At 34.5% G+C, this 26,258-nt stretch overlaps 1 protein-coding gene across 2 annotated transcripts; it reads left to right on the top strand.

The window, feature by feature from the left end:
• On the top strand, positions 1-26,258 carry LOC112043571 (orcokinin peptides-like). 2 transcript variants are annotated; one of them, XM_052885462.1, is made up of 7 exons: positions 1-59; positions 4,362-4,441; positions 6,519-6,567; positions 9,259-9,367; positions 15,015-15,116; positions 22,452-22,568; positions 25,673-26,258. In XM_052885462.1, the coding sequence occupies exons 2-7, from the start codon at positions 4,367-4,369 to the stop codon at positions 25,779-25,781; spliced, it is 561 nt and encodes a 186-aa protein (XP_052741422.1). In that variant the 5' UTR covers positions 1-59; positions 4,362-4,366; the 3' UTR covers positions 25,782-26,258. The 2 variants fall into 2 exon arrangements, with proteins under 2 accessions (XP_052741422.1, XP_023934817.1); XM_024079049.2 differs by lacking the exons at positions 9,259-9,367; positions 15,015-15,116; positions 22,452-22,568; positions 25,673-26,258 and adding an exon at positions 7,080-9,252.

The following is a 26,258-nucleotide window of genomic DNA, read 5'->3' as shown; positions in this document are numbered from 1 at the left end:
CGACGGATCACAGCACACCGTCTTCTCAACCGCCTAGCACCACCGAAACAACCAACAAGGTAAGCTTCGTAAAAAATATTACAATTATTTAAAAAAAAATTACACTAGTTAAAACAATAATATTTAATTTCCGTCATTCAAGTTGAAGTACAAATTAAAAAAAAATATTCAAGTAATATTTCAATATCAATAAATATAACGAATCATTTTTATATTTCAAAAATATTGTCTTTAGTTTTATGAGCAATAAAGTATTAACAATCAATAATGCAAATTTTATAAATTAATGTTTGTATATTTTTTAGAATTTAAATTTTAAATTTAAATTTGTATATTTTATTGAGAAAGAATACAATAAGAAACTCAAGATAACCTATCCTAATCAAGATAGATTTTTTTTTCTATATGGCATTATTATAGTAGTCACTGTCCATACATTTTTTTTCTTCTATCTATAAAAAAAAATTGATATCTCTAAAAAAACTCTCCAAAAATTTAAATTTTATTATGTTACTCTCATAAATAAATGAAAAAGTAGACAAATATTATTTCAAAGTAAAGGATTTATTAATTCATCATCTAAAATAATGATTTTGTTTACTCCGAAATGTATAAACAAATTAATTAAATAACTATGTTCAAGTATGTTTCATAACGCGCAAAAAGTAGGTAGTAATAATCCAGTGAACTTAATAATCCTTCAATTAGTTATCAAGAAATACCATCTTCCTTATTACGAGTGCCGAAGCGTAAAATGCGTTATTATCATTTTATTTCAACTGCAGCGAGGAAGTATAATAACTTTATTTAATATTCACCAGCATAGTTTAAATTTTCAATTGAATACAGTGATAAAATATAGCCTATGTTACTCTTTCATAATGTAGCTTTCTTTAAGTGAAAAAATTTTTCAAATAGTCGTTTTTGAGTTTATTCGTTACATACAGAAATACCAAAGTATAAATCATTTCTCTTCTAGCCATAATATAATTCACAAATCCCTCGGGAACCATGGATTTTTTCGGGATAAAAAGTAGCGGGATAAAATGTGTTAATTCAGAGTAAAATCCATTTCCATTCCAAATTGTAGCCAAATAGCTTCTGTAGTAGCAGCGTTAAAGAGTAACAAACATCCAAACATCCATACAAACTTTCGCGTTTATAATATTAGTAGGATAAGATTAGTAGGATGTTATATGTAGCATTCAACAAAGATCTTTCTTCAATTCGTCTTTCTTTCCTCTTTGTAACATTAATGTAAACTAAGTGCGCGTAAAGCCCGCGACTTCGCCCACGTGGGAGCCTTCTATGAAAACATTCTAATAAACAACACATCGGACATTGCAACACATTGGACAATGAGTTTCCAATTTTTATTTATAGTGCATACCCTGGTTAAAAACCTTATGCACGCCACTGATAGTGTTGTCATACATATGTGTGTGTGTTGTGTTCCGGACCCAATCTGTAACGTATTTATTGTTGTATCGTATCGCTCCTATTAATAAAGAAACATGAATTATATCATTCTCTTAGCGTTTCGAATGTAAAAGATGACATATCCGATTCAACGAAAAGTTAAATGATCACCCGAAGATATAAATCAGTTGAAAAAATCGAAAATAACAAATAAATCCTTTTTTTTATTATACACAAAATAACTGTAAAAGCAAATTAAAAAGAAGCATAAAGCAGTCATAAAATTTTTGAAAATACTTGTAAATTTACGTTCTTGTCTCTAAGTCAATTGCAGCTGGTAACCGAACCTGCAGCTTCTCGGTGATAAAGAAAGGCATTCTATCTGCCACAGAGAGTTTGACAACATAAAGGTAGAATACCTTACTTACCTGCTAACCCTTACACAAAAGCGCCTGATAATAATTATTACGAGTATAATAAAGCTTTAAACTCAATTAAATGCATTTGTATTCACTCTACAGATACAGAGGCACTCTACAAGATACTCTTTGTGAATAATACATAGTAATCGTTTAATTTTTTTTTTTTTAAATACAACCAACCCCGAAACATTAACGTACCCACGAAACTAAAAAGGGAAAAATAACAATATAATATTTTCTACCTATTGATCACTTTGAAGTCACTGCCTAGTCAAAAAAAAAAATATTAAAATCAGACTACACTATAAAAAGTTACAGATGTTCATACATATGAAAAAATACATAATAATAATATACACGTCGAATTGTTAACCTTCTCTCTGTCTTTCGTCAGTTGAAAAACGTTTAAATTTTAGCTAAAACCTCATATGTACAAAAGCAAAAGTTTGCGACACTAGGTATTATTAGTTGGGCTAGAATAAAAACTCTTGTGTGACAAATTCCTTTCTCTATAGTAGAATCTTCTTTAGATTAGCTTATCCATTAATTATAAGAACCGTTTCTCAAAAATAATCAATAGCTTACACAGTCACAGCCAGACACATATACATACATTGAAATTATAAAAACAGACTCTGAAAATAGCTATAATAAAATTCTCTCGACGGAATATTCTCGATAGAGTTTGAAAATAGCTATTTTATAAGTTATAATTATAATTGGTAATTGGTTTAACGTAAATAAATATTTTAACACATAAATATAAATTAAATATATCGGTATAGTATTAGACGAACATAACATTTTATAAAATAACTTTCATAATTCTTGACCTGATAATATTATGAACATGCGTAAATCACAAATTTTCCTCTATATTTAGATGAAAAATGATAAGCAAACATATTATGCTGATTGGACGCGCGTGTAACATTTTCTATAATTCGCGTATTGATAAAACAATTAAGGTGGACTACATACAGAAGTTAATCCCTCCACGTGGAAGCTTTTTCGAGTACAATTTTAAATTCGATATTTTTGTAAAACATAGCCAAAGTATTAATTATTGGTATATTACATATTTAACATATTTAGATGTTAAGCTTTTCACATAATAAGAAATAGCAAACGCTCAACCGGGTAGAGTTTTATTTTCTGCAATAAAAAACTCATTTAAACTTTCATCTACTAAGGGGTATTAAAAACCTTTCATTTATTTATTTATAATGTTTATTTACAATCATTTACACTGACTAAAACAATAATTTTTAAATAAATTATCCTACTAAAACGAAATTATGTATGGAGGTTTGTTACTCTTTAACGCCGCTACTACTGAAGCGATTTGGCTGAAATTTGGAATGGAAATAGATTTTACTTTCATAGGCTACTTTGCTTCCCGGAAAAATCCATTGGTTCCGCGGGACTTGTGAAAAACTGAATTCCACGTGGACGACGTCGCGGGCGTCCGCCAGTAAATCAATATCAGTGAAGTAATTATGTACAAATAAACACAGAATGGATTATGGAAGTTCAATAACAGTAAAAAAGGATCCGATACGCAAATTCTTATGGTGCTCTAGTAGTTTGGGCTGTGCATTGATATCAGTCCCTTACAACGAGTATTATTAATGAATAAGACAAGATTTGCAGGTTTTGACATTTAAAGTAGGATGATGAAGTTAGAATATTTTGCGTACTTTTGATTATTCGCTTAGGTACATCGCATTATATGTCGCCCGTGACCATCTTTGCCACTTATTGAATATTACATTTCACAAATAGATAGTCGCTGAAAACATAATTTTCTTCGGTTGATCAAATGAATTGACGTAGGTACTGTGTTTATTATCCATCATTATCGAGACTGCAGATGCAGATTAAATTGCTTCATTTTGCATGCATGCCTATGTCATAATAGACCCCCCAAGCTGCTCATTAGATAGCTATTGAATGTATGTGTATATAAAAGCGATTTTTCTATTTATATTTTGAGATCCCGAGAACGGATAAATCGATAAGTTGGGCTTCTTGATTTATCCTCGAATACGCGAAAAAAGTAAACAATTGATTTTTTTGCTCTTACAGTATCTTTCAGATAATTTACATTTATGTAAAATCAAATTAATTACAAGAGACGCTTTATAAGACAATAATTTTGAGAGAGATTGAAACGAATTCGAAATTCACTCTGTCTAGTTAAAAAAAACAAATACATTATTTTATTAATTGATTTCTCAAATCCCGTGGATTTAAAAGGATCTCAAAGGATTTTTCGGGATGAAAAGTAGCGTATATATTGCTCAAAAACCTCCTTTATCTTCCAGTGAAAGTAACATTAAAATTGGTTCAGCCGTTCCAAAGATTTGCCTGGACAAAGAGACATACAGATGGAATTTTTAAAAACCTGTTTGTGTTTTTGTTTCGTGTAAATAGCTATAAGAACATAAGAAAACACAGTTATCTTGATATCACAGACATACACTTCAATTTTATTTATATGTATATATCGATTGACAGTTGCTATGATGCGAGCTGGTGCTGCTGTGGCTGTGGCGGTGGCCACGCTGCTGGTCTACTGCAGCGCTGACCCACACCAGGTACCTTGTAACCCTCATTATCAGCCTATTGTAAAAGACCTCCTAGGCCTCCTACTTAAACCTCCCTCCTTATATGGGAAGCCTATTATAACGGACGTCCTAGGGTTCCTCCTTAGGCCTCCTTCCTTATAGGAGAGGGGAAATTGATATTAAACCCACCCACGCTGTTCCAATGCGGATTGACGATAGTGTTAAATTCATAAACGACCACTACTATATGTGAATGAAAGTTTCTACTGAAAATATCTCTGGAGCAACGACGCAGTTCTCATAGTCCTCGCACAGCCTCAATAGCTCAACGGTAAGAGTGGTCGGTCATATCTAAGAGATATAATGAATATTAATTTTTTTTAAAGAAAAAAAATGTAGACCTTAGTCAGGGTGCAATTAACTTTGTGGACTAGGTAAACTGGGCTGACCGTGACCAACTTTATTTATAAAGAAGCCGTTTTCTAAATGCTAATATTCCCTAGGCTCCAAGTAGGTTATATATAGCTAATAATTTGTTAAGGCAGTTTGACGACAATACCAATAGTGCAACGAAAGGGGATCACACCAAGACCTCTCAGAGTTAAACCGCGGAGCTATTCAGATTTTAGTTTTAGACCACACAATGTAGAATAACTTAAAACTAAGAATAAACAAAATATTCAATTTAAATTAAAAAAAAATATATATTCATCACATTCGAAAATTTGTTGTATAATTTTTCCAAATGAATACCTACTGAATTAAAAAAAACATTTCTAGACTATTCCATAAGTCGAAAAAGTATAATTAATCAAAACAGAGACAATTGGTATTTTTTTAATAATGGCGATTTTCATCAGTTAATCTGAAAACCAATGAATATTGTTTTCACAAACATTCCATTGTCTGCCAAAACCAATTAAAAATATATGATGAATGTTGGTCTAAATTAATCAACCTAAGTAAATGCAATACCAACATAAGCTCCCAATCAGATACTAATCACGGTGCCTCAAAAGGAAATTATAACGTAAATAACGAAACGATAGTGAGAAATTTTAATAAAGAAACTAAGCTTACGGCTTTTTCTTCATTTAGCGTTTTTAACTATGGCCTTTTAAATTGTCTCAAAGGAATATTTCGATTGCTAAGTGCTGCGAATACCTTTTTGTATTATTTGATTTGATTTATGTGAAACGTTTTTGCTAGGAAGTAAGACAATAAGTCAAGCACACGGGGATCAAACCCAAAAACTCTCGAATAATGCATGTCTTAACCGGGGAGCTACTGAGGGCTTTTGGCCTCAATATGACCTCATGACCGTCGGCTTGATTAGTAGCGGATCGTGAGGTCTTGGGTATTTTTTCCTCGGGGTTAGTTATGAAGTTGAAGCTTTGACGTCCTCCGTGGCGAAGTGGTATGTGCGGTGGATTTACAACACGGAGGTCCTGGGTTCGAGCCCCAGCTGGGCCGAGGTTTTCTTAATTGGTCCTTGTCTGGCTTGTGGGAGGCTTCGGCCGTGGCTTGTTACCACCCTACCGACAAAGACGTACCGCCAAGCGATTTATCGTTCGGGTACGATGTCTTGTAGAAACCGAAAGGATTTCATCCTACTCCTAACAAGTTATCCTAACAACTTCTATCTTGGGTTGCATCGTCACTTCCCATATCAGGTGAGATTGTATTCAAAGGCTAACTTGTACAAAATAAAATAAAAAAGTTGCTGAAAGTACGTACAAGTACGGTACAAAGTACCTCAGAAATATTAATTGCTCCCACCCCTATATCATACTGATAGTTACTCAGTGGCGTAACTGTCTGAGACTCGTGGCGAGTCATTGGAGTGAATTGGCATCAGAAAATCGTTACATATTTTTTTCAGTTTAGATTACTTCTGAGCTGTGAGCCTCTTTGTAAACCCTGCTACCCTATAGTTACGCCCATTGTAATTCCTAGCTTAAGCGCTTTACGTTCTCTGATTACGCCACTGTCAACACGTAACTTTACTAAAAGCCAGTGCGCTATAATAGCGATGTGGCATGTGACGATGTTAAATATTATTGTTTTTATTTATTTTTTATGAAACATTGTAATTTTTTATTACCAGGAACAAGATCTAAGAGTTGGTGGACATAGCTCCGGAGATCGTTATGACGGTAAGTTGTTGTCAAAAAGTTGGCTCCAAAATGCACAAAATTTTCCGGTTTATCATAATTGCACTTCAAAATATTATTGACCCTTGTGCACGTACACATTATTTTAACATTTTAAATCGAACACAAATTCCTCATTTTCAAATAAAACCCTTTAACGCGTTAAATATAAATTATAACCACAATTTCGTCGACACTCCCCTAATGCAATATTTATTTCATTTACACTATTTATGCACTTATTTTAAATTTAATTAAAATTATCGTTCGCACTAAATATTTTTAAATATATTTTTGCACTAGTTCAAACAAGTTTCCCCATACACGTTGCATTCACGGTGATGAATTTAAGCACTTCACAGAATCTCCCAGCACATACCAGATGCACTTCACAACACCAATTGTGCACTTGATACCTCAGCACTGTCTTGGGTAAGTACACAATATAAATTTAATAAAGCTTCAACCATAACTATATGTTAATTGCTTTTTGACAATACAATAACTTGTTCCAGATTTCAGACAGAAAGAAGACTTTGAGGATCTTTTGAGGTTACTCATTCAATACGATACCAAAATAGAAAATAGGAATTCGGGTATCGGTGGAACATTACCTGGTAGAAACCCTAATACTTACGAAAACAGGTTCCTTGGAAGAGGTTACCCAGTTTCAGAGAGAGATATGGCAGATAAGACACGATACGCGAGATATATCGATTCTCTTGGGGGTGGGAATTTCGTTCGCACTCTTGACTCCATAGGAGGAGGAAATTTCGTGAGGAATTTGGATTCCCTTGGTGGAGCTAACTTTGTTAAGCGGACCTTAGATTCAATTGGTGGAGCAAATTTCGTAAAGAGAACGTTGGATTCTATCGGTGGAGCTAACTTTGTCAAGAGGACCTTGGATTCTATTGGCGGACCCAATTTAGTGAAGAGATACCTGGACTCATTGGGCGGTGGCAATTTCGTCCGACGACAGGTCGATTCTCTGGGTGGTGGAAATTTTGTTTAAACTCCTCTACTTACAATTACGTAATAGTTTTATTCTATTCAGAAAATCCTACATTGTCACCAATTGTGTTGTAAACAAATCTACTTAACAAAATCAAATAAGTACACAGGATAAATCCTTGCGAAGTTTTGTGTGCGTACCCCAGAATTGGTAACAATATAGCGATATCATAATATTAATAAGCAAGTTCAATATTTTTGGTGTCCTTTACCTTTACGTGTTATGAAATAAATTTCAAGCAAATTAGAAACCAAGTCTTGGTTGTATTTTTATTTCACCCGCATCCTATAATCCACTTAGGAGAAATCCCAAACTCGTGCTGCCGTATAAAACTATTACGGCAACGCTATCATAATTTCCTTGCATTATGTTAATGCTAACGATATATCACGGCAACACGTTATGAGATGCACGTAAAAGACGACCCCAATAAAAGACGACCTTCACCCATATGTTTATTAAATGATTTTTTTATGAAAATATTGTCCAAAGGTTATGTTGGTTAAGGTTTTATCCCATCACAACTCTGGAGCAGGCAAGTATAACAGGTAAATCGATCAGTGTCGTAGCTTGCCTTGAAGGGGCCCTGTATCAAAATTAATTGGGGGGCAATAAGTAGATGCCGAAAAATCTCTTTAGTTTTAGATTTACCTCTAACTCTATCACCACAAATTAAAATTGGTGCCAAAATGTTTGTTGTGTCGTACTACTTTTTTTTGATATAGTGGAGAAACATTGAAATAAACAAAGAAAATAGTTAATTTCTAATTTACTAAAATTTGTAGGTAAAACCCGAGAAAAAAGATTGCTCTTTTGTAATTTCTGGATTGAAACTCTATACGCAGTATTTTATGTTTATTTTTTCGGGAAGCACCATATTTAAGTGAGATTGTGGATTAAATTTTACTAATTTTTGTTTTCACAAATAAGATACGGGGCCCCTGTAAACTGGGGGCCCCATCATTGATACGGGTGATACGGCGGTAGCTACGCCCTTGAAATCGATACTAGTAACTAGCATCGATTAAGTTATAGTCGATAATGAATAATCCATACTAATCGAGCGAGCGACAGTATGAAGCTTTGATATTACTCGTATAGAATATGCAAACGTTAAGTTAGTTAAGACTTTATCCCGTCACAACTCTTGTATAGGCAGGAAATGATAATTTTATACCATAGATAGTATACGTCCCTACAAAATCACCGCAAAAAATGATCCGAATTTAGCTACACCACTGAGCGCACACATACGAAATCTTGTCTTTAATTCTATTATATATATCTATATATAGTTTTTACACTTCCTGAATACATTGTAGACGATATTTAGGTAAAATTTGTTAAAATAACGTTCATAGTTTAATAAGCGACTGAATGAAATTTAGTAAATTTTCCACATCAGTAAATTGTCCGCATCAGTTAATGCGCTAGTGCCCTATCTCTAGTATAAAATATCATTATAGGCAGATATAACAGGTAAATCAATACTATAGATATAAAATTTTTCATCCAATGAACAGATGGGTGAAGGCCGTTTCTAATTCGGCTCTTAGACTAATATTATTATAATATGTTCAACAAATAGAGGAAAAGAGGTAAGATCTTTCATTTTATGTGAATGTAAATTAGTTGATTCATTGGTTTTTTTTTCAAATGAAAATAATATGTTTACGGTTTAGGTCACAAGCAACGGAATTTAGACCCTCTGGGTGGAGGTAACTTGGTACGTGAGGTCAGAGAGTTGCGGCACTATCCCTATTTCATGGGTCGAAGATTTGAATATGGCAGGTACGTAATTTACCTATCATCTTTATTACAGGTTTAGGTTATGTAGTTAATTTAGTTAAATATTATTGAAAGAAAGATCTTTATTTTTACATAATGCCACATATCACATTAATAAATTCTACCACTCAAATCATCATCTCCTTACCCTTATCCCACTTAAGTGGGATCGGAAAAATATGTCAATCTTTTCCATTCGTTTCTATTACTCGTCAACTCATCATACACTCCTTTTACACACATGTCCTCTTTCACACAATCCAACCATCTCTTCTTTGGCCTTCCTCTCCTCTTATGACCTTCCACTTGCACATTCAACATTTTTCTAGTAATATGACTTTCCTCTCTACGCATTACATGTCCATACCAAGCTAACCTTCTACTCCTCAATTTTTCTGCCACTGGCGCCACCTTCAGACTTCCTCTTATATACTCATTCCTTATTTTATCTATTCTTGTCACACCACACATCCATCTCAACATACGCATTTCGTTCACATGCATTCGTTTACTATCCATCCCTTTCACCGCCCAACATTCTGATCCATACAGCACGACAGGTCTTACAACCGTTTTGTATATTTTACCCTTAAGTCTAAGAGACATTCGCGGGTCACATAGTACACCTGAGACCTGTCGCCATTTCATCCATCCCGCATTCATTCTACTTTTTACATCTCGGTCCACATTGCCATCGTTTTGAAAAAGCGACCCGAGGTACCGAAAATCGGAGCAAGCTGGTAGGGTTACATCATTTAAGGCAATTTTGGAAGATTGAGATGTACCGCCAAAGTCCAAGAATAAGTATTCAGTTTTCGTTTGACTGATTCGTAGACCAACACTTTCCAATTTCTCCTGCCATTTTCCCAGTCTGCTCTGTACCTCAGATGCGTTTTCTCCGACAAGTACAATATCATCGGCGAACAGCATACACCAAGGTGCTTCTTCCTGTATGTCTGATGTCAGAGCATCCATTACTAGGAGAAACAAATAGGGGCTTAAAGCCGATCCTTGGTGTAAGCCCACCTCCACTTGAAACTTGTCAGTAACACCAGCTTCTGACCGTATGCTCGTGCATGCATCTCTATACATTTCTTTCACTATTCTAACATACTTCCCAGGTATTTTCTTCACCTTCATAGCCCACCATACAACCTCACGGGGTACTCTGTCATACGCTTTCTCTAAGCCAACAAACACCATGTGGAGATTCTTTTGTGCATTCCTGTATTTCTCACACAGTTGACGCAAAGCGAAAATAGCATCAGTTGTACCCCGTCCTGGCATAAACCCAAACTGATTTAGAGTAACCTCACTCTCCTCTCTTATTCTCTTATCTATCACTTTCTCCCAAATCTTCATAGTATGTGACATGAGCTTTATTCCTCGATAGTTGTTGCAATTCTGGACATCACCCTTATTTTTAAATATGGGCACCAACGAACTGCTGGACCACTCTTCCGGGATTGACTCTTCGTGCAACAACTTATTGAAAAATAAAGTCAGCCATTCTACCACTCAAATATTCGAGCAATAAAATAATGCCCTGCAATATGTGGCATAACCTAGAAAAAGGCCCCAACTAAGAATTTTGCCACATACTCGTGCGTCTTAAACAAAAAAAAAGTATTCAGCACTGATTTTTAGTTAAGACCCAGTTCAGGTTTATTTGTTTACTAGCTGACACCGCGCGATTTCACCCGCATGGTTTCTGTTCCCGTAAAAATACGGGCATAATATATAGCCTATAGCCTTCCTCAATAAATGCTATCTAACACTGAAAGAATTTTTCAAATCGGACTACCAGTTCCTGAGATTAGCGCGTGTAAGCAAACAAACAAAGAAACTTTTCAGCATTATATTAGTATTGATTTTTATATTGCTAGTGTAAATAATTATAAATACATCTGTTTTAATCTTTACTATCATATTATTTAGTGAGTTCTACCTTACTTTATGTTTGTTACTAATGATTTTACTAGTAAATCTACATGATTGGTTTTATTAGACCTGTTTCAACATCACTGATTTTAACCTTTAACATAAAAACTGTTCTGATAAATTACAAAGACTGAAAATCTATATCACCGAAAGCATGTAACGAGCCTATGGGGACTTGAAAATTGGATTTTCTGATCATGCTCTCTACTTTATTAAATATCTTAAGTAGGTACTTTTCGGTACTTGCAAGTTTGCGTGTGTTTGATAATTTAGGTATAAACTAAAATAAGTATAAAATAAGTAATAAAGAACTGCGATATTAAGTCTTATTGAGTGAATGTTAATTGCAATCAATCCGTCTTTTGTTTATTAGAGAGAAAGATGAGTCAAAAGCTTAGAGTCCATTTTCGTTTTCGATTCATAAAACTCATTACTTAACTGTTATATTATAGGACCTTTTTTTTATTTTTAACAATATTCATAAAATATTAATTTGTTATTCTAAAAGTAGAGCTTTTAATGACAGAGCGCATTCTAGAATAGCACTGTGGCCATGTTTATTTATGTCTTGAAGTTCATCGGTGAAATCATAGCCTTAGGTCGATAGACATGGATCGAAGGTTGCTCTATTTTAAGCTGTGGTTTACCTATTAACTCCTAAACATGCCTAACCAAAACAGAACGACGTATCTCGCAAAGTGAAGCAATAGCAACGCAACCGGATTTACCTTTTTGTATTGGGACGAAAGAGATGGCACTGGAACTACTCAACGCCATTGTTTGGCATTTTGTCTATTTTGCTTCGCATGATATGGTCGTTGGTAACATGCAAGGCATACAGGTCTATCTGATTGGTTCGTCATGTATTTATATGTGATAAATCATACATGTAACAAATATACAAACCGTAAGCAGTGATATTCCTCATTCGAACCAACTGAACGGTCCCCCTTGCCAAGTGGCATGTCGATTTTTTTTCTACGATCGCTAACGCTTCGAAAACTAGAAAAATGTATGAGAAAGACAGATCTTGATCACGTGACCTGTCGATAGCAAAATGTCATTCCCATACATATTTCTAGTTTTCGAAGCATTGGCAATCGTAGAAAGAGAATCGACGTGCCATTTGGGTAGGCGGGCAGGTTTGAATAATTCAATCTGAAAAAAAAAACTTAAGCCATACGAAAACGAATATTAAACTCCTTAAAGATAAAAGGAGGATACAAAAATAGAAAATATCTGTTGTATTACGCAACTTTAAGTTATATTATTAGAAAGCTGTTATCCGTTGCATAATGAATATTATACAAACTCTAAGATGAAACGAAGACATACAAATTGGAAAAATATCTATCGTGTTACGCAAGTCTTATTTCTTTAACAGAAAGCTGATTTTCATTGCTCACTGAGTCGTGAAAGTGTATTTTCGAAACAACTCGAGTTTTAAAATCTGTTTTAGAGTTCCGCAGTTCATATGACAACTTTATTATAGTTTTGTGACATGTCTCGGTCCGTCTATCCAAAGCTTAGTTTAGAGGCTTTGCTAGAAAGCTGACAATTTAAATTGGATTTCAGGTTTAAATTAATCACACTGGAAAAATCGTAAAATATAATCGAAAACCAACCTTTAATTTACATTTTATGTGCTATTTCTTAGGGGTCAAGTGGTTTACTGTAACTACTTACTTACTTATTTACTGACACCTATAATTTGTGCACCTTCAAGGAAAGAGTGAATAGGCATCTTCTAGGCAACCACGCTTCATCTTAGACCACATCATTGCTTATCATCAGGCATGATTGTAGTCAAGCGCAAGCCTATCAAAATAACCTAAACGGTTATTTTTAGATAGGTACAAAAACTCACAGTACTACTAATATGTAAATAACGAAGTTAAAAGGAAAATAATCACTAAGAAAATAACAAGTATAAGACCTGGATATAGTCGGAATAAGTAAACAACTACAGAACCAATGGCCATGGCCTGACACACGCTTGGCCGATTGTATTAAAGCTTTTACTGTAGGAATAAATTCAACTAGTTCACTTTGAAGTAGTTGAAACAAAGATACAAACAGTGCAGTTTTTCCCTATTTTTCTCGAGCAAAATGAGTGACACATTTACCGAACTGTTTCTATTCGCTTTTACCAGTGGCGAATTTACCAGTAGGCTGCAACCTAGATTTCAGAAGGCGGCAAATTTGGTCCAAATAGTTTTTATTATAAAAAAAAGAAAACTACTCTTGAAAAATTAAATAAAAATTTTTAATACTTTCATCCTCCCGTACGTACTAAAAATATTACGTATAAGTCGTAATGTTACCGACAGACAAAATGTAATGAAAATGTTTGCGAACAATAGTGATGAAATTCAGAGGACAGTAGGGGCGGCAAAAATTTATTAGCCTACTAGCGGAAAATTTGTAAATCCGCCACTGACTTTTACTTGTATTTATACTCTCAAAAGAGCTTTTCACACATTAAATCCGCTAAACATATTAATGTTTCATTTAGTTTGTGAAAGCCAACGTTGACACCAGCTAGTGGTTTTCTACGGATTTTCATTCCAAGTTTATAATAATGATATATTTTTAATTGTAAGATAAACGTGAAACTGTGCTTTTAACTAGATAACCTTTGTACACACAAACATGCTTCACATCCTCCTACTAAAAACTTCTGAATCCATTTTAATTCAAAAATGTATTGTACAATGTACGCACATATTATAATGATTCCCTATAATTATTCGTTTAAAATTATTATTCTTATTTAAAGAGTGATTCATAGATATTATTTGCGATTTGGTCCATATCAATTCCGTACAATATAGGCTGGTAGGCACATAAAAATTTATGAAAAACTAATGAAAGGCCAAGAAAATTTAAAAGGAACATTTTATCCTTATTCTAAACTAGAACTTATAAACACGTTATAGAGTTTCAAAACTCTTGATACACTACCACTCTCACAAACAGAAATAAAGTTGAATTACTTACACAACAATATTATATAATGTACTTGATCTAAATGCTACATAATTTCTGCGACCGTGGTATTTTGTTTGGAGATGCACGTTATGTGACTACTTCTGTACTTTTTCTTCATTCAGTCAAACGTAAAAAAACCTTTATTCCAATAAAAAAGCTAATAATATGGTGTAGGAAATAGATGTCTGAGACGGATATGACGTCGCTCGATCTTGGCTCGTGCTAACAAAAGGTGGCGCGACTTGTTTCATAAAGAGTAGAGAGTTAGAGAGGGGTACCGATCAGTTGAAGGGAACGACTTGCGATATAAGGTGGTCGTCGTACTGTCTTCAAAATGCTTCAAAATGCTCGTGGCGTTCGAGCCGTCCACATTTCTTGTTGTATTATGGGTTACTTGGGATAGGCAGGGAGTGTGACTTGAGTGGAAAAGGGGAGTGTTGGTTAACTGTCAAGGACATCCTTAACCCTACATACAACGATCACAAGTTCGTGACTCCACTCAAGGTCATACTTTGCCATTCTAGGAACGTTACAGTTTGGTTTGTTAATTAAGTTGTCCTGACAAATATTTATAATCATAAAATCTTTGTTCGACATTGATTATCTTATTTTTTGTAATCCACTTCTGACTCTGCTAAAAATGGATAATAGAGTGTTATAACTTTATATTTGTGCCATAAGTTCTGATGTCGGAGATTTACCGGCCCTTTGCTCACAGCCCGTACGGAGGTAAACGGGACACGTGGCCGATCGTGATGCCGATCGAGTACGGATATTACGGCGAAGGCCTTCCCAAGCGGAACTTCGATGAGATTGACCGGTAAGTGATTCTGCGTATTCATATTTTAAATTAAAACGAAAAACCAATGTTTTCAAATTGAAAATTTTAATGAAAGCAATTTTATTTGAAATTGCAGACTTTATGTTGTGTATTTTTTAAATAAGTAATGGCATTTCATAAAAACAGGACGTTTAATTTTTTAATTGTAGTTGATTTATACATATGTGAAACGAGGTAAGAGCCGTGATAGCCCAGTGAATATGACCTTTGCCTTCGATTCGGAGGGCGTAGGTTCGAACCCGGTCCCGGGAACGTACCTCTAACTTTCAGTCTCACTGATATTGTGAAGGAAAATCATCGTAAGGAAACCTGCATACCTAAGAATTTTTTTGATGACTATGTTTGAATATAGTGAGTTTCATGACAAATTCGGGTAAATAAGGTCAATATTAATTTAATAAATATATAGAAAACAAAGATTGACTGGATGTTTGTACAATAAATAAGATTATAAAATTTCAAAACTTATTAAAATCATATTTTTTTTGTTTCCTTTAAATGTGACATTTTTTTATTCCATGAAGTATATAAACGCACACATAACATAGATATTGTAATTTTGTTTGAACGCCCATACAAATCTAACGATAACTATGATCGGTGAAGTCATTCATCTGTAGCTCCGAAAGTAACGATCGCTGATACCCTGTACCTATACAAAATTGCTGTATTATTATCCATACTCTTAAATTATATAATATTAAAAAAAAACTGTCATCATCGCAATTTTCTACATCTATAAAGTCTTCCAAATGGCAAAAACTGGGACAGCGTGGTGGACTATAGCCTAACATCTCTAATTATGAGAGAAGACCCGTGCTTCAACAATGAATATAGGTTGTTAATGACGAAAAATGAATGAAACGACAACTCACTGTCCCTTGTTATAGTTAAAGTTTTACATCATACACCGAGGTGCTCTGAAAATACCAACTTGTTTTAGGTCGGGGTTTCGGAACAACTAAGTTAATTAGGCGCCTTAAACTCCTTACAACAGAACAAGACATAATACTTTTAACCATGAATTCTAAATGTACCGGTCCGAACTATACGTGTCAGGGGAAATCTACACAGTTGAGCAAAACTTTGACCTCTCATTTTGTAAAATATTAATAATAAAATGTAAGAAAATCCATTTTAGTGTTAAATATGAGAGTTTTTGAAGGTGAAAATATATTCTGCCGCGACGCTACGAAATATACAATCTTAAATCATTATCGCGGAATGTGTAACCTGCTGAAATCGAAAGTCAGTCAGCCAAATAATTAAGCATTATACAAATGCGCTATATACTTGCTTGCATGTTATCTTTTTTCTTCAGTCTGTTCACAAGATTTAGAATTCGAATGTAAAAAAAGCTTGTTCAGTTTTTGATATATCTGAAAGAGTTCTAAGAAGCACCAACGCACGAAGGCCCCCAATTCCCGGTCTGAGGAAGGCGTAGGATCATGTGGTGGCATGCACTCGGAAAGGCCTATGTCCAGCCATGAACGGATACAGGATGATGATGATTGCTTACCAACTGTACCTACTACTAGGTTTAGTAAAGCGTGATGGATATAAGTTCTAAATACTTGTATAAATAATGACAATATTCTGTACTGTATAAAATGAGGCCACTATTGGGCTTAGTCAAGCATTCTAATAACACGCGCATTACATTTTTTGTAAGGTGATAAATCTAAATAACGTTTCTTGATTTTAATCTTAAGCTTAATTTCATTAAGAAAAAACGAAGCGGCCTTGCAAGGGAATTGGGATATAGTAATATCTTAAAAGATTTATAGGATAAACCCGCAAAGAATATTAATTAATAAAATGTAAAGCGTGATTGTATCTTTCCTGTTGTTACTTGAATACAAAGGAGATTGATGGACTTAGAACCATCGTTATATTGAAGTGGTGACTTAGATGCTTAAAGAGTAATTAACCGCTTTAACAAAGAAATTCGACATTTAATAGAATTTATAACATTATAATAGTCTTGATAAATAAGAGCCGTGATATCCCAGTGGATATGACCTCTGCCTTTAATTCGGAGGGCGTAGGTTCGAATCCGGTCCGGAGCATGCACCTCCAACTTTTCAGTTATGTGCATTTCAAGAAATTAAATATCACGTGTGTCATCGTGAGGAAACCTGCAACCTGAAAATTTTCTAAATTTGCTTTTTATGTGAAACCTGCCTATCCGCAAGGGTTAGCGTGGTGGACTATTAGCCTAACCGTTCTCATAGTGAGAGGAGACTCGTGCTCATCAGTGAGCCGAATATGGGTTGTCAATGATGACACGTAATATATAATATCTTAAAATGCACATAACTTATTTGTATTAAAAAAAAATATATTAACAGAAATAAGTTATATGTGCATTTATTACAGTGTCTAGTAGGACACTGACAAGATTGCACCGGGAAATAATATGGAATAACATTTATTATATTATATTGTCTACATAAATATAAATTGCAATGTTTAGAGTCATATCTCTGAAATAATCGACCTGCTTCACGAAGTTGCCTCCCGTAGCATATTGATGTAACGTCCTGCTACGAAACTTTACCGTTGATCTACGCCGTAGACCTGCGCTGTAGACCTACGTAGATCCGTGACGATTCGCTTTCAAAATCGAGTACCATACGAGTTTCTTCCTATTAGGAGAATAAATAACTCATAAGTACAATAAACGAAATACCTCTTGAAAATTATTTAGTAGAAGCCAAGCAGCATTGCTGTGCTCTAAAGAGTATGTCTATGACAATTACCTAGGGTTGAACGTTTGTATTTAAATTGGTTGAGGGGGCCCAAATGAAGGGTAAATTTCTCACAAAAGAAACAATAATGCTTGCTTAAAATAAATATGACAGTGACTTTTTAACCTATGTAGGATGTTTTCTAACTCTTGGGTGTTCGCTTAAGCCTGGTAAAAAGAGATTGCTTTTTGTCTTTTTCTTTTTTGCTTCTTTTGTTATTTCTGGAGTAATACTCTAAAGGCAGTTAGATATTTGTTGTTTTTTTTTTTTCGGAAAGCACCAGAGTGTGATTGTGGATTATATGCTTATACTAATACACTTTATTCAAGTTCAAGCAACCGCTGTATAAATCTTTAATGTTTGAAACACGGTATAATTGTTACGATTAAAACCTGTGGTTTACATTAAAATTGACTTTTGTCTTACGAGAAATAGAAAATAAAGAACTTGATATTTTGCCTCAAACAACAGAAATGCACAGAAAAGATTATATATATCTCTATGAAAATCGTTAATTAAATAGGTACTAACTATTCGTCTGTTTTTCACCCTCCAATGTTCTTAGAATAAATGTTTTCTTGGAGTGCACTTAAATAAATAAGATAAAATGGTACAGTTTAAACCGCTTGTGTATTTAACAAGCAGATTTAACTGTCACTCGCGAAAGTTTCTCATTTGATCCGAGTAATTCTCAGTAGCTGTGATGCTTGTGGTTTTTACACCCTTGTGCCTCAAACAACAAAGTTAAGCCATCGGGTCGTGATCATTAATTTATTAATAACTAACAGTCATTGGTGAAATATTATTATCATCAGCGTGCTCAGCGTGATGGGTTAAAGCTCCATTTTCCCACTTCTAATAAAAAGGGAATTTAGGGTCATTAAAAATATGATCACGATGTGCACTTCATATATGCACTGCTTACCCTAAACGTTCGTTACGAACCTGGATTGGAAAAGGTATTTTAGATTTTGTACAATTTGTACGTACAATGACTACTCTAGTTACAAAACCTTATGCACGCCAATCTCCATGAGTAATGTTTACCACAATGAACTAAAACAATACTAAGTGACTATAACATTTAATAAGATAAAAGTCAAAATCAGACTTTCAAAGTTAACCATTTATCTAAGTACTTTCTCAGACCACAGAGTAATTTGCAGTGACGCAACTAGGTCAATCCACCCTTTTGTTGATTAAACTATGTATGTTAATACTCAACAGGTCCCTGGATTTAACTTTTATTAACATTTCGGTAATACAGTTATACGTAACAGTGGTATCATACAGTAGAGGAGCCGAAGAGAAGATTTTTGCAGTTACTCGAGCGCGGCAGTTGATCATAATAAACTATACCTTGCACGTTGTGGAGTACCTTTACCAAGTATTAGCTCTTAAAATTGGTGGGTACGTTTAGGCAACCAAAAAATAAATAAAATAAAAATATTCATCTAACACATCAGATAAGGATAAAGTAAAGATAATTAGTTAATAGTTAAAAGGTGTGCATTCCGAAAATTTAACGATTCGACCGTAATGATCCGGGTTCTAAAGTTACAAAATAAAACCCTTATATTTCAGTATCCGAGCTACAGGCGCTGCTAATTTTTTACTTATTTTGAAGGAAATAATCTCAAAATAATCGCTATTAATATTTTCTGATAATTCCAGTAAGCCGAAGTATTCAAAATTGCCACCAACAAAAAGGTTTTTCCCACCGTTGAAAGCGAGAAAAAAGTATAAAACCTATCTATATATCATCTAATCTACCAAATCTATTTGGTCCTCATGACGCTTTAGTAATTGCAAATTTAGCCATCTCGGCTCCTCTACTATTAACATCAGCTTTATTTCAGTTTGCAAGTAACAAGTGCGCTGTAACTTTCCCATATGGCCAGAGGGAGTTGCTTGTGTTTAGCAGGAACTTTGGTGTACTTCTCAACTTGTCTTGCCGAACGTTATGACGCTTTGTTATTATTTGTGTACACAGATTAAAGAATAATAGGCAGATAGAGCATACGGAACACGACGGTTTCGTAGCTGTTCCAAATACAAAATTAAAAAACGAATACATTCTCGGGTCAGTACGACACGAAGCTTCGCATCAGTAATTTTCAACATTATTAAAAAAAATTATGTTTTCAAATATTTTAAAAAATGTTCACAAAAACTAAAGAAATAAGATGGATTATTTTTTTACTGGTAATTATTAGTGTTAAATAAAAAATGTTTGTAAATGCAAATGTCAAGGAGAAGCGTGACGTATGGGTTTTATGGGTTTCACAGGCTTCATTACGCTGCTTATAAAGACTCATTCTTGAGTATTAATTACTTAATATTGACCTTATTTACCCGAATGTCTCATAATAATCAATATCATATTCAAATCTAGTCATCATCCCCTTTCCATGTAGTCAGTTAGTAACGAATTTATTCTCATGCAAATTATACAGTAACTGCATAATAGTTCTATCATTGAGATTTTTGTTGGAGAGAATTCTACATTTGTTTTAGTTAGAGGGGTAATAACTTCATTAAATACTCGTAAGGTCGAGTTGCTGGTACTGTGTTGCGTTGAATAATACATTTGTGTCACAAGTTATAATACACTCCACACTGTTTCCCTTTAGCATAAAGTTTCGCATTTAACTTGCAAACTGCAGCACAATACGTAGAGATATTATATTGTTGGAGACGGGTTGACATCAGAAGCGGATTTAAAGGGCAATTATTGAGTGAAAGCAATCGAGTCTAACAGTTCCGACCAAGAATATTATGTTAATCCCTCAAGTGATAGAGAATAACCGTGAGCGAAGTCCCGGACTTGTGACCAATGGATGTAGGGCTAAGGACGTTCTTTAAAACTAGTAAACACTCTTCACTTAAGTCCTTCCCAGCTCAACCTGGCAAGATCCTACCAGAGCAACCCTGGAGACCCGTTCTTATATCAAAGCCATGTTATATAGCCTAACACATTTTCTCCGACTACGTTCCCCCAACTATATCTACATTGACTCATGGGTACAAAATAACCTATGTGGCCTCGGATCGAGTTGGGTCGGGGCTTTCAAACATTGATCTCAGTAACTATTCTCAGTTCCAAATTGAATGAGCTAATTTCATGTTAAGCTATCGGTCAAAATGATTAATATCATAAAGTTATATTTATATCTTAGCACCAACTGCATATCCCCTCTCCTATAAGAAGGAAGATCTTGTACTGTTATTAAAATGGGCTGATAACGTTGATAATAATCTACCTACAATTCCACATCTGGATCAAGGGTCGGATATAAAAGGCATGCTTGAGACCGCACATATTGTAAGAGGAGGATGATTTTTATTTGTTTTATTTGTATTATATTTTATTTTGTATTTCTATCATTGTTAAAAAAATAAAGAACAAATAAATAATCTATCTGCATTATTATAAACTGCCCTTGGGATTTTTTCAATGAATCTCAATTCAATTTGTGTTAGAAACCGTAACATTTACGAGTAGTTCCATTAAGTCTTACCTTATTTCTATTTTTTCTATTTATAAATATTCAGAAATATGTTTATAAGGAATACCTATCTGAAGTGAAATAAATAGACGCTAGCAAAAGCATGTCTATCACGCATTCATAGCAAGTTTCATGATTGATGGCCCATCGGTTCGGTATTGCGACAATACATTCATATACACAACCGACTCACGTAAATGTCATGAATTTTTCCTGCCTGTCTGTAAAAACGGGCAATAAAAATTCATGACAATATAATTTGAATATAACCAATGTTCCTATTCTTTTCTAATTATTCTGAATGATTGTACTTGGAGTAGGACAATATTACAGCAGGCGGAGATCGAACCCATGGCCTCTCGGTGGCTCTCGGTCTCTGGCTTCTTTACTGTGCTATTGAGGCATTTATTTCAATACTAGCGGACCCCGCGAATTCGTCCACCCTTTAACCTTCTTAATCCAGCCCTGTCTCAAAATTCTTTCTTAGCGGACGCTATACTAATTATAAACTACCTACTTGCCGAATTTAATTTTTCTACGTCAAGCGGATTTCGAGATTTCGTAATGAATCACTTTTCGCTTTTATATATCTAGATTAGTTTATATTTTCATCAAATATTCCCTATATTACAAGTTTGTTTATTTTAAAATCTTTACAATTGTTTAAAATTTGTTTATTCTCTTATATTAGTTCGTCGTAAGCCGACAAGAAATTAAGCCGTAGCTCCCAACAAAATCGTTATTTTCAATTTAAAAGCGCGTATAATTTATGCCTTTATGAATAAATGAATCTCCAACGTAATTCCCATAAGCTATACAGTTAAGAATATAATTTTACACGTAAAACAAATGTTTGTAAGAATTGTGAATAAATAATAGAGACGAAAACGTGATATTCCGAACACATTGGAAATCCCGTCCACGTCTCACTTATAAACCCCAAACGAAAACTCTTCAAAACATCTGGAATATTTTAGTAGCATAAATATATACGAACACGTTGTTACGCAAACTTTCTTTTAACAACGTATTCCATATAAATTTTATTTTCATAGATCGAATCTGGATAACTTTGTGAAGAAGCGCAACTTTGATGAAATCGACCAGACCTCGATGTCGTTCCCCTTCAAACGGTTCTACCACTTCGGCCGACCCAACTACCTGGACTCAGAGTAAGTACAATTGGAACAAATCACATCACACAATCACATGATTTAAAGATATTTTGTGCTATCAATAATGTTCAAGATTGCACATCACTACAGGCCGATCTTGATTCTGTCAATCTGTGGTGTAAACAAAATGACTGATGAAAATTAGCATTAATTGCAAAGTACCCAGTCGCTCAGTTCGCAAGTACAACGTATTTCCTACACCTTGCTGCCGTACTAAAGTTGCTAGCCATTCCTCCATTAATCGAATTTGTAACCTATTTAATTCTCTGCATCAAAATAATAAAGACATCAACCTTTTTAATTCTAAAACGATCTGCTTTCGTCGTAACGTTATAAACTCCCTGCGCAGGGAAGTTAATGATTAAGTGTAGGTACTTTACTTTTTTTTTTTTTTTTAATATTAATTTGCTCTTTCTTCTTACAAATTTTTGCTTTCTTTATTTGTTTTATTTTTTGTGTTAATTGTAGTTTTTATTATTTTATAGTGTTTTTTTTTCTACTTATATACTAGAATTTCTGTGTCCACTGTACAAGCCAATTATTGATGTTTATGTTTTAAATCTGTATTTCCTGTATTACCATTTTTTTTATTATATTATGTAAATTATTTTGTGTGCATAAATGTTGTTGGCCTGTTTAAATAAATAAATAAATAAAACATCCCACTTCACACTAATATTATAAAAGCGAAAGTTTTTGTGTGTGTGTGTATCTGTTGCTTTATCCTATTGTGTTGCAACTACTGAAGCGATTTAGCTGAAACTTGGAAAGGAAATCGATTTTACACTGGATTAACACACAGGTTATTTTTCATCCTGGAAAAATTCATGGTTCCCGCGGGATTTGTGAAAATTTGAATTCCACGCGGATTGATCATATAGTTTGACATAAAAGTGACGTCTAGTGAGGCAGATCTTTATCTAACTAGTCTAAGTATGTAGATTATATTAGATCAATGGTATTCAACCTTTTTCACCAAGGGGCCACACACACTTGTTGGTCAATATTTTTTTGGTTTCGAAATAGGAATGATAATAGTTTTTTAAATTGTATATAAATTAAGAGTATGCTAATAGTATCATCTCTGAAATCAACTACGTGCAGGTAATAAGTACAGTACACATTAACACCAAAACGCGTGACGCGTTAGGCGACTACCTAGGGGTTAGTTAGGGTTAGTTTTCAAAATGGTTTAATTTATACTGAATGTCCAAGATGGCCCAACAACAAAAGCCCGGAGGGCCGCAGGTGGTGTATAGCGGTATTAGATACTTTTCTTAAACAGAAACAATGGCAATGAATAAGCAACGAACGTAGTTATGACGGCCTCCGTGGCGCAGTGGTTTGCGCGGTGGATTTACAAAACGGAAGTCCTGGGTTTGATCCCCGGCTGGGCAGATTGAGATTTTCTTAATTTGTCCAGGTCTGGCTGGTAGGAGGCTTCGGCCGTGGCTAGTTACCACCCTACCGGCAAAGACGTACCGCCAAGCGATTTAGCGTTCCGGTACGATGCCGTGTAGAAACCGAAAGGGGTGTGAATTTTCATCCTTCTCCTAAACAAGTTAGCCCGTGTCCATCTTAGACTGCATCATCACTTACCAGGTGAGATTGTAGTCAAGGGCTAACTTGTAAAGAATAAAAAAAAAAAGTTATACTCGCACTTGTGACTTCATAATGCACGACACTGTCAAGTCTGAAATTCCAGCTTGATTAACTTTCTGCCCCTTTGTTACTGGAATTATAATTTCGGGTCACGAGGAAAGCTGAGCCACTGGATTAATTATTTAGTGCCTTATTTTAGGGTACATTTGCTACACAAAGAAATATATTTTACCAACGTGGCGCAGTGTTATGCGCAATAGATTTACAAGACGGAGGTCCTAGGGCCGATTGAGGTTTTCTTAATTGGTCCGGGTCTAGCTGGTAGGAGGCTTCGGGCGTGGCTAGTTACCGCCTTACCGACAAATACCTGCAAATATATGATTTGATCGAGAGTGTAAATAATAATAATGACCTTCGTTGGCTTTAAAGATTTTCAATTTTATGTTATTATTAGCTTCAAACTCTATTACTAAAACGACACTTCTAATGGCATTCCTAAGTTAATAGCATCACCGCATCAATGCGGTTTCAATATGTCAGACATCGTTACTATTGAACCGTAGACGTTAATTAGTAATTAGTGCGCATGAATACGTTTAATAACGTATCTATTAGCTGAGATTTGCATAGGGAAATTGAGTTTGCAATCAGTTATATATACAGAAGTTGTGCATGCTACGGTGTTGCCAGATCGTAGTTCTGAGGGGGCAAGTTGATATTATGATGAATGAGAAATAAATTAATGAAACATTTTAAAAAGTTTTTATTAAATTTTCCAATGAGCAGCTGTGGTAATTGCCATGTTGACTGATTTGTACAAACAGAACACACACACACAGTTACACATCATATCTCTTTTTACAAACACTAAAAGGAATATATTACATTATACAATTAAATAGGTTAAATCACGTGACCTGTCGATAACGAATGTTATCTCCATACATTAGCGTTAGCGTTTGTATTATATGAATTCATTAATTTGTAACTTGGCTAGGACTCAAACATACTTAAATAAGACGAATGAATTATTACAAAGATTACAGTCTTGAATACCATTTTGTCTGTGTGTGTGGTATGCGCGGTGGATTTACAAGATGAAGGTCCTGCGTTCGATCTCCAGTTGGGCTGATTGAAGTTTTCTCAATTGGTCCAGGTCTGGCTGGTGGGAGGTTTCGGCCATGGCTAGTTACCACCCTACCGGCAAAGACGTACCGCTAAGCGATTAATCATTCCGGTACAATGTCGTGAAGAAACCGAAATGGGTGTGGATTTTCATCTTCCTCCTAACAAATTAGCCCGCTTCCATCTTAGATTACATCATCACTTACTATCAGGTGAGATTGTAGTCAAGGGCTAACTTGTAAAGAAAAACAAATTAGGGTACCTATATTTCCATGATAGATACCATTTTAGGGTACTTCTGTTCTCTAGAGTCTGATATTCCCATGAGAAAATCCCCTGAGCGTATTTAGTAAAGTTTAATGTTTCTGTTTCAGTAACAAGAAGAGGTACATACCCGACTTCCCCATGGACGAGATCGATCTCTCTCCGTTCCCCATCGGCTCCAAGCGTTCGTCGGACGTCCCAGTCCACAGTCTACAATAATCTGTCAACAAACAACTACAAACATCCTATCACAAATCTTTCCAAACTTTTCCGTTTTAATATTTCGCGCTGTCCATCACGCTCCCTAAACATATTTTAACTAAACCTGTTTTAATGAGTTTTATCCCCAATTTGAATTTATCTACGTGACTCTATTACATAATAATTATTATGCAAAATACTCCTAACAAATCCTTAGCGATTCCTTCACAAATTTACGTAATAACTTCAAATAAGTAAAACGAAATTGTTTGGTGTAAATTTCATGTCAATGTTATAAATTTATATTTAGTAGATATTATTAAATTATTAGGTAAGGAGAGGGGTGTATTAAATATCTAAATGTCTAATGCTATATTTACAGAATCAGAGTAATATATTATGTACTTAAATTATTTTTCTCGAAAGATAAAATACCAAAAAAATATAAATATATAAATAGGATTATTTTGAATATAAATATATTAGTTATGAAAT

Source organism: Bicyclus anynana, chromosome 14, assembly GCF_947172395.1.
Source record: "Bicyclus anynana chromosome 14, ilBicAnyn1.1, whole genome shotgun sequence".
In the NCBI taxonomy this organism is placed as follows: Eukaryota; Metazoa; Arthropoda; class Insecta; order Lepidoptera; family Nymphalidae; genus Bicyclus; species Bicyclus anynana.
Note: the sequence above shows the minus strand (reverse complement) of the source record. Positions and strands in the feature narration are given on the sequence as shown.

Excerpts from the sequence above, each read along its gene's own strand:
- LOC112043571 (XM_024079049.2), top strand. The coding sequence starts at position 4,367 with ATGATGCGAGCTGGTGCTGCTGTGGCTGTGGCGGTGGCCACGCTGCTG. Across the intron at positions 4,442-6,518 it reads GCAGCGCTGACCCACACCAG|GAACAAGATCTAAGAGTTGG; the intron begins GTACCTTGTAAC and ends TTTTATTACCAG. Across the intron at positions 6,568-7,079 it reads CTCCGGAGATCGTTATGACG|ATTTCAGACAGAAAGAAGAC; the intron begins GTAAGTTGTTGT and ends AACTTGTTCCAG.